This window comes from Babylonia areolata, chromosome 3, assembly GCF_041734735.1.
Source record: "Babylonia areolata isolate BAREFJ2019XMU chromosome 3, ASM4173473v1, whole genome shotgun sequence".
Classification (NCBI taxonomy): Eukaryota; Metazoa; Mollusca; class Gastropoda; order Neogastropoda; family Buccinidae; genus Babylonia; species Babylonia areolata.
Genome location: NC_134878.1, coordinates 5,903,668 through 5,913,667, shown reverse-complemented (window position 1 = coordinate 5,913,667; position 10,000 = coordinate 5,903,668). Strand labels below are relative to the sequence as shown.

Below are 10,000 nucleotides of genomic sequence, written 5' to 3'. Positions count from 1 at the left end.
TCCATCCATCCATTTAAAATATAAAATATCCTCACCAGCACGTAAATGACACCGACAATTGCTCGAGGATGTACATCCTCATTACCGTTAAATCATTACAAAAGGAACTAAACAGCGCTGCCTGTGAAAGTCATTTTTGACCTGACATCGCCGTAATAATCCTTCAACTCGGTGCCAAACCAAGGGAGAAAAATCAAATGCAAGAAGTGTTCGTCTCGTTTCTATTACGCCCCCTGCGAAGCCCGGGTATTCCAGTCAAGTTCATCAGCTGTTCGTTTTTCTGTCAATTACAAGGGTCTAACAGAACTGCTCAGCTTAATGACCCCCGCCTCAACACGTGCTTTGATCGTAAAGGTAAACACAGGCAGGCCATGGATCTCCAGCGCTCGTTAGGACAAATCGAGTTAAGTCTTTTGCTGCAAGTGAAATGCCCCGGTGTTCATTGCAAATATCGCCGGTCACCCTGACAAAACCAAACGAAACCTTTAACACAGAGTTTTTTTGCTGACGAGCCGTCCTCTCCTCAGCCATTTGATTAAATTTATGTCTAGATGTTGATGTTTTGTCGCTGAGATCTAGTGATATGTCCGACGGACGTGTGTGTGTGTGTATGTGCGTGTGTGTGTGTGTGTGTGTGTGTGTGTGTGTGTGTGTGTGTGTGTGTGCGTGTGCGTGGACGGGATGCACTCATTGATGGTAGACAGCGATGTCTTCCTCTAGCTTCTTACCACTAAAACAAAATGGGCCACACTTCTGGACGGGAGTTGAGGCGGCCATGACCATGAGCTCGTTTTAATTTTACTAGTTGTTCTTTATGTTATTCTTTCCTTTAAGTTTCTTTTCTTTTTCGTTTCTCTCTTTCCATCACTACTGCTCATTTACCACGAGATTGTTGTTGTTGCTGTTGTTGTTGTTGTTGTTGCGGCTGCAGCTGTTGTTGTGAATAACGAAGCTTTTCACGGCATACGATGATGTACACTTTCAAGAATAACAACAACAACAACAACAACTTATCTTGAAATATTGCTCTGCACTCTATGTTTGCACTGCGGCCTGTGTGTCTCAGCAGTCGATCTCATTCTGTTGGCACCAGTAGAGTCACATCACAATAATGATTCTTTGTGGATTACTTGCACGTGAAAACAAACTACAATCTAAACGTTCCATCGCCGTCAAGTTATTATCTTGCAGTTTGGATCCTTTTCAAAACTTCTGGACCAGCCCATTTCAAAATGAAGCCCAAATTAAGGTTTTGATCATCGAGTTATATTTCAATTAGCCTCACTTTCAACGAACGTGGTTGAAATCAGTCTGGATTTTGTTTATCTGAAAAATATTTTCTACGTTCTTTTAAAAAAAATATATAACCAATTGGAACATGGATCATTAAGATGCGCACATGTCTAAAAGCGATTTAAAGACATCGTTTCGAATTCTTCTGTGTTGTAACTAATGCATGCAAGCTATAACACACATCCTAAATCGTCAGGTTAAAGCGCGCTTTGGCCGAGACGGTTAGTTGTTGGATTTCTGATCAACTAATCACCAGTGGTTTGGTCATGTCACACGCTCCTCTGGTCTTGCTAAAACAATCTTACAAGGCACAGTGAGGGGAGGAAGAAGAAGAGGCAGACAAAGGAAGAGATGGGAGGACAACACTCGAGAGTGGACAGGCATGGAGCTGAGAGACACCCTGAGAGCGGCCGAGAGACGCGAGGACTGGAGAAAGGTGGTTGACAAAGCTTCGAAGGCGCCCCAAAGGATTCGGAATCTGAGGGATCGGTGACGGTGACGAATCACCAGTGATCAGCGTTCATTTTGGCCTGGTGTTGGTTCCTTGGGAAAGGCATTTCACTCCGCTTTTTCTTCACTCCACCCGGCTGTAAACGGGTACTTGACTTGGTTCAGGGAAACTGGAAACGGCGGAAGGTCAAGATCAGCCCCCGCCGTCCTGTGCCGAGACCTAGACACACAGTGAACTGGAATACACTGCCCCGATGTCTGTACAGGAAACCATGAGGAACACTGGAACAGATGCCAAACGCATCATTGATTTTGCCCTGGTGACAGCAGCGGCAAAAATAACGAGAAGATTTAAAAGAAGAAGTAGACAAAGACGAGAACTTTAACCCTTTCATCGCCAGTCAATTCAGAGTACAAAATTCTCTTCTGGTATAAACACAGAAAAGATAGTGGTTAAGAATAGCTGGGGATTCCCCCTGCGATGTATAGAAAATATAGCCTATCCTACCTCCGAACATTAAGAGCAGTAGGTTCATGGATAACAGACCAATGAATGGTCACCTTTCAGTGACATGGGTCTTCTACCACGCCTGTGCATAAATGCGGGCTTGGCGGTGAAAGGGTTAAAGAAGAGAAAAAGACGTGAATTCTCAAAGCGATGAACGCAGCTCAAATCACTTGAAAGTCGCGAGCACTGTAATTATATTTCTCAGCAGCGCGAGTTTCGTTCTTTGGAAACCACTTGAAGGAAGAAAGAACATGACGATCCAGTAATACCAAGAGGTCTGTGCTTTCTTAAAGGGGGCACGAAGTGAAATAGTATCATGTCTCTAAAACCCTGGCAAATGAGTAAATAGTCACAGAACCATGCATCGAACTGGATACGCATCAAATCGATTATACTGATTCAAACTATCAGCCTGGCGAAACACAGGGCGCCGCCACCATACTGGGCTTGAATCTCTAGAAAGAACACAGAAATAGATCAATCGTGATTACATCGACAGCACACAAAACCAACTTCCTGGATTGCTCGGTTCGTTCTAACTGCATGGCCGAAACCTGACTGAATGCCACAGAGAATGAATGATGAGCGCCCAGTCACACCTGTCAGCATGCTGTGCCAATGACACCGTGTTTGTAAAGCGCTTAGAGCTTGGTCTCCGACCCAGAATGGTCGCAACATAAGTGTCCATAAAATTCATTCATCACTTGTCATTTACTTTCATTCTCCTCTTTTCGAAATGAGAAGTGTGAGCTTTGCAGACTTGCCAATTCTTCTAACCCTCCACGTTTGCTCGGTTGAAGTGAGGCTGTCTGTGACTGCCGGTCTCAAATGGAGGTCCAGGAATTTCTGTATTCATTAAAAGAAATTTCCAGATTTAATGTCATGTTTGGCAAAAATAGGGGCAAAGCACTGACAATTTACGAGCGCTTTTTCACAGAGTATGTTCTTCTGGACACGTTTCGTACGCACGCAAATAAACTAAACATACACACACACGCACACACACACACACACACACACCACACACACACACACACACACACACACACACACACACACACACACACACACACACACACACACACCTACTGACCTGTCTGTGGGTGTGGCTAAGACACAGGATGCACATCAGATTGATTCCAGCCAGACAGATGATGAAGTTGGCATGGATGACAGATCCGTGACCCGATGTGCGTCTACACAAACACCCCAGCACCATTCAGTGATACAAGACACAAGAATATTTCATTATATCCACACAAAGAAACTGCTGACACGTTAGATGATAAACAGGCGACATTTACATCACACAATGACACAGTCCCTGTGGACAAAACTATGGTTTTGAAACGTCAAACACTTAATATCAAAATCGATTCATGATAAATACATGCTGTATAAGCTCAGATTTATCAACCAAGACATCTACCAATCAATCAGATACCAATCAATCGATACCAATACACCAACAAACAAAACCATCACTGAAAACAGTGAAACAGCAGGTAATGAGACAGAGCAGAAAAAAATGTCTGTAAGCAGAAAGTACCTCTGTCCAAAAGACAAACACTTTTGCGATGTAAAAAATATTTCAGGTCCCTATTTGTCAATGTTTTGAATGTGAGGAATGTTACGTTATGTGATCACTTTCCACTTGTGTTTCGTTGTATAAAGTTTGTAGATCCTACCAGCAGCCGCGGCGAAGTGGTTAGCGTCGCGGACTGACGGCTGGGATGTCGCGGGTTCGAATCCCAGCGGAGGTGGGTTTTTCGGCCAGTGGCCGGCTCCTACCCAGAGTCGAGTGTGCTGTGGGCTTAATTAGGGAGACTGGGACCACACAGTCGAGTGTCATCCACTTCATGGATGCGTCTTTGGGTGTGTTGCTCTAATTACCTGACCAACACTGCAAGTGACTGTATCTCTCGGGCCTGGTTAACGCCGGGATATCATTATGTCAGGAAGCGTAGAGTACAGCCTTGTCACGCAGTCCCAAACCAAAATGGACCTCCATAGCAAAATCGTCATCGTCATCGTCCTCCTCCTCCTCCATCATCATCAACATAAACAAAACAGTCTCAAATCTGTGGCCTTTCATGTCCTGCTCTCATGGTGACCTCAGTTTCGATACCCCTCCACTTCTGTGTTTGGGGCGAGTCCTTCAGTGTCGGCAGATTCATGGGGGGCTGTTGTTTGAGGGACGTGGTGGCGGTCTCCACTCTGGGAGGGACGCTCACTCAGTCTGGCTCCGCGACTAAGCCATTATTGTCGTTAGTAGGGGGCTTAGTAGGTGGTGTCCTAAGTACGTTAAATCAGAACAGGCACCACTGAACACCACTGAAGTGACTCAGCAGCAGTGCAGGGTCTCTGGTGTGTAGCCTCCTGGCGACCTAACATGGATGGTTCCCTGTGGACTGCCGATGCTGGTACTGTGACGGACGAACCTGGGTGTGGCTGTGTATGGGGGGTGGGGTGGGGGGGAATCTATATGAGCGGCGTGGGAGTAATGCCACTGAAACGGTGCAGATGATGGGGCAGCAAAAAAAAAAAAAAAAAGTTTGTAGATCCACGTCAGCTTTAATGCCATGACAAATGTTTTAAAATCTGGCGGTCCATGTCCTCCATTTTTCATACTCTTATGTAATGCTTTTCTGCTGATCTCATCCTTTTTATCATTCCATTAAAATTTGTAACACAAGTTCTGCAACGTTTGAAAAGAAGATGTCAGGAGGGGTAGGGAGCAGTGTCCATAAATGTATCAGTTTTGAAGAAATAAGTTATTTTTAATATTGCCACCCTACCTCTTGGCATCAACTGTCTCTTTACCCAAATCACGAATAGATGTTTAATATCTGCCAGCTTTTCTATATAGTTTAACTGTGCACAATTTTTTTAAATCATTCTCCTTCCAGTTCATTTGCTTCCCGTGTGCTAGGTTTTGGAATATCTTTTACCAAGCTGTTAATTTCACAGTGCTTAACATTTGATTCAATGTACAGACGGGCGCAACAGCCGAGTGGTTAAAGCGTTGGACTGTCAATCTGAGGGTCCCGGGTTCGAATCACGGTGACGGCGCCTGGTGGGTAAAGGGTGGAGATTTTTACGATCTCCCAGGTCAACATATGTGCAGACCTGCTAGTGCCTGAACCCCCTTCGTGTGTATATGCAAGCAGAAGATCAAATACGCACGTTAAAGATCCTGTAATCCATGTCAGCGTTCGGTGGGTTATGGAAACAAGAACATACCCAGCATGCACACCCCCGAAAACGGAGTATGGCTGCCTACATGGCGGGGTAAAAACGGTCATACACGTAAAAGCCCACTCGTGTGCATACGAGTGAACGCAGAAGAAGAAGAAGATTCCATGTACATAGAAGTGTAAAAGCTCTGAACCTCCTCCTGCATGATCTCTACCTGGCTGCTCAAAGTGTTACCATCCTCGTCAACTAATTTAGCCTTTTTTGTTTGTTTGTTGTTGTTTTTGTTGTTGTTTTTTTTTGTTTTTTGTTTTTTTACTTACACAGTGTCTTTTCCCCATATTACAGAAACGCTACACCACATCTGCCAGGCAGATGCCTGACCTGCAGCATAAACCTACAGGCTTTGTCAGGCCCAACCCCCGAAAGCGGAGTATGGCTGCCTACATGGCGGGTTAAAAACGGTCATACACCGTAAAAGCCCACTCGCGTATATACGAGTGAACGTGGGAGTTGCAGCCCACGAACGCAGAAGAAGAAGAAGAAGTCAGGCCCTGAGTGAGTGCTCATATACTTATGTCATTATCTGAGTGGATCTCTTCTTCAAACTTTTGCAAGAGAACAACACTCTCGTTGCCATGGGTTATTGTTTTTGTTGTTTTATTTTTTTTTTTATTTATTTTTTTTATCAGTGCGCCAAGTACGTGCTGCACACGTGAACTCGGTTTATCGTCTCATCCGAATGACTAGACTTTTTACTTTCCAGTCTTCTTCTTCTTCTTCTTCTTCTGCGTTCGTGGGCTGCAACTCCCACGTTCACTCGTATGCACACGAGTGGGCTTTTACGTGTATGACCGTTTTTACCCCGCCATATAGGCAACCATACTCCGCTTTCGGTGGTGTGCATGCTGGGCATGTTCTTGTTTCCATAACCCACCGAACGCTGACATGGATTACAGGATCTTTAACGTGCGTATTTGATCTTCTGCTTGTATATACACACGAAGGGGGTTCAGGCACTAGCAGGTCTGCACATATGTTGACCTGGGAGATCGTAAAAATCTCCACCCTTTACGCACCAGGCGCCATCACCGTGACTCGAACCCGGGACCCTCAGACTGAAAGTCCAACGCTTTAACCACACGGCTATTGCACCCGTCATTTTCCAGTCAAACTTGGGAGAAAGGGAGAGAGCAGGATTCGAACCCGGACCTTCACAGACTCTCTATTTTGGCAGCTGAGCGTATTAACCATTCTGCCACCTTCCTCCCCTGGGAGCAAAGAAACGAACAAAGCAAAAGCAAACATTCTGTCTGCACAGCTGAACGTGGTTTCTATCCAAACAAAATGGGACCGCCCACCTCCAGCAAACCAGAAGGACAAGCAGCGTGGTCAAGAGTCCGCACAGGCACAGCATGCACCCGACCAGCAGCACTGTGTTCTGCTGCACGTGCACTAATGGAGACACCTGTGGACACACGCACACACACACACACACACACACACACACACACACACACACACACACACACACAAAACATACATACAAACACACGCACGCGTACATGCATACATGCACGGGCGCGCGTGCAAACACACACACACACACACACACACACACACACACACACACACACACAAACGGAAAGTCAAACCTTTCAAAAGGCAAACTGAGTCTTTTTTTTCATAAATCTACACAAAAATAAATTTATCATTTTACACCCCCCCCCCCTCCCCCCCTCCCTCCCCCCAAAGAAAAAAATCACACTGTTCATTCAGGTTAAAAAACAACAACAAGAAAAAAAAACCTACAATTCAAAACTATAAAAACAACTATTCAAAACTATGATAACAACTAATTAACACTACGAAAACAACTAATTAAAACTGAATCAAAACCCCATTTCGTTCAAATTCAGCTCCACCTACTCCAGTACAACACTGATGGGATTCTTGTTATTGGATTCTGACTCTGAGATAACGCAATGCAGCGGAGTGACCTTGTAACGCACCACGTCCATTAAGAGGTTTAAACAAAAGATTCATGATACAGCTATGTTGATGTATGAACGCGCAGACTGCAGAGAGATAGACGCTTTGCACAAATAAACACACACACACACACACACACACACACACACACACACACACGAGAAAGAGAGACAGACAGACAGTCAGAGACAGAAAGTCAGACATACATAGACATAGACAGAGACAGACAGACAGACAGACAGAAAAAAACTGATATTGAGAGTCGAAAACAAAAAGAGAAAGAAGCGGGATGGAGAAAGAGAATGAAAGAGAGTTACTGGTACACAGAAAGAGAGAGAAAAAGAGAGAGAAGGAGAGAATCCGAACATAGAAAGAAAAAGAAGAAACAAGAGAGGCAAGGCCTTCAAGACTCACTTGTGATACACTTTTTAAAAAAATCCAAGCTTTTTATGTATTGACAATAATTTCAAAATGTAATGTTTAAGATGAGAAAGATCAGTTTAAAGCATATTAAGTCCCCTAGCATTAATTACAGAGTAATTTCCCTTCTTCTTTACTATCTGCACCAAAAAACGTTTCCAAAATAAATAAAACTTCCATGCTTACCAAAAAAGAAGTTCCTGTTTGAACAAAAAATGATAATAATGACTGCTCTTGTTGTTGTGTCAGAATATCAGATCAAAGTGCCAAGTTCAGAGAATACAAAAAATATAAATATAACAGTAAATGCAGTTTGCATATAATTAGGCATCATTTTCTTTTTTTTTTTTTTTTTGTGTGTGTGCCCATCCCAGAGGTGCAATATTGTTTTAAACAAGATGACTGGAAAGAACTGAATTTTTCCTATTTTTATGTCTAATTCAGTGTTAACTGACAAAGTATTTGCAGAGAAAATGTCAATGTTAAAGTTTACCACAAACACACACACACACACACACACAGACAACCGAACACCGGGTTAAAACATAGACTCACTTTGTTTACACAAGTGAGTCAAAAAGAAGAAACAGGGAGAGTGAGAGACAGACCAAGACAGAAAGAACAAGTGAGACAGACAGACTGACAGACAAACACTGAAAGAGCGGGCAGGGATCTAAGCATGCTGGTCCTGTATTCCAAAGTACTCAGAGCTTTAACTCACTCAGTACGGCCAGTCCTCTCTTCTCCTCTACACAGACCCCTCGGATGTCCAGTAGGGTGTCTCAATGACCCAACCTTTAGCTTCCGTCGTCAGAACTGTGGTATTCTTTGTCAACATTCCTCTCTTCAGTATAAGAGCCTTCCGCTTGCAATATTTTGATGGTGGTAACTGGAGTGAAACGCTGTTCACTTGGTCTCTTCCGCCGTTCGTATGGAGAGAGTTAAACACAACGATCGAAGGGCAAAAGATGGAGATTTTATTTTTAACCTGTCACCCACATCAAGAGGCGCGCATCCGGCCTACAGAAGATCTAAAGTTTGCATGTCAAACACCCTGCAGTTATCTTACAGATCGGCGCGGCATGTTAAGAGGAAAATACCCGAAACAAACAGCATGCATGCTCTTGATAATGGAATGTAGTGGTGTTGAGAGCTTGGATAAGTTGTTTTTTTTAAAAGCAAAGAAAAAAAGAACTTTTTAAACGAAACACTCGTTATTAAAGGAGAAGAATAACAAGAACAAGAACAGGAAATAGAAGGACAGAACAACAAGAACAAGAAATAGAAGGACAAGAACAACAAGAACAAGAAATAGAAGGACAAGAACAACAAGAACAAGAAATAGGACAGAACAACAAGAACAAGAACAACAAGAGAGGCAAGGCCTTCAAGACTCACTTGTGATACACTTAAAAAAAATCTAATCGTTAAAATGTGTTCTGTATTTGTTATTATAAAGCTTCGGGTTAAAAGGAAAAAAAAGTCCTAACCAGATTCGAACCCCGCGTGTTCGGGTGAAAAGAAACTGTCTTACCCATTACACTATCGTGGCTCCTTAGCTAACGTTAAAAAATATAATATTTAAACATGCTTTTTTAAAGGGCGATAAATGGATTATTGCGGTATTCGCAATGAGAACGCTGTTTAAATCATATTATTCTGGTGTATCTTGGGCATTCAAAAAATCTTTAAGGGCAATTAAAAATTATTTTTAAGTCCGCGGTAAAGGAGACGTGGCTATCGCCGCAATCACACTGAAACATTTAGGCGTTATCCCTGGATCTAGATAGATGTACAAGTTTAGTTACACCCGGCTGACACAGTCGATTCAATTTCTATGTTCTTTCTAGTTTTATAGTTTTAAAGCTGATATGAAAATTGAGTATTTTGTTAAACTAATACCATGTAGAGCCAAGTACAAGTACTTCTAAACGCCGTATGAAGTGAAAAGGACTTCATTTTGAGAAAAGTCAAGACTGGAAATTTTTACGTTTCATCAAGGGTATTAACTCTCATGGTTTATTATTTTTAACTGTGAATTCCGACTGATTCTGTGGATATTTTTTATGGCAGTTTGGGGCATAATCCAGTAAGTGATGAGGCGTTCACAAATCTTTCTCTGAATAAATATTTAACGGTCTC

The 10,000-nt window shown here is 43.0% G+C and overlaps 1 protein-coding gene across 3 annotated transcripts in view; it reads right to left on the bottom strand.

The window, feature by feature from the left end:
• LOC143279684 (uncharacterized) overlaps positions 1-10,000 on the bottom strand; it is a 169,325-nt gene that overhangs the window by 19,857 nt on the left and 139,468 nt on the right. For all 3 annotated transcript variants that reach the window (XM_076583774.1, XM_076583773.1, XM_076583776.1), the window contains exons 23-24: positions 6,808-6,914; positions 3,345-3,447 (exon numbers count right to left, since the gene is read on the bottom strand). In XM_076583774.1, the coding sequence (XP_076439889.1) occupies positions 3,345-3,447; positions 6,808-6,914 (210 nt within the window). The remainder of the gene's footprint in view (positions 1-3,344; positions 3,448-6,807; positions 6,915-10,000) is intronic.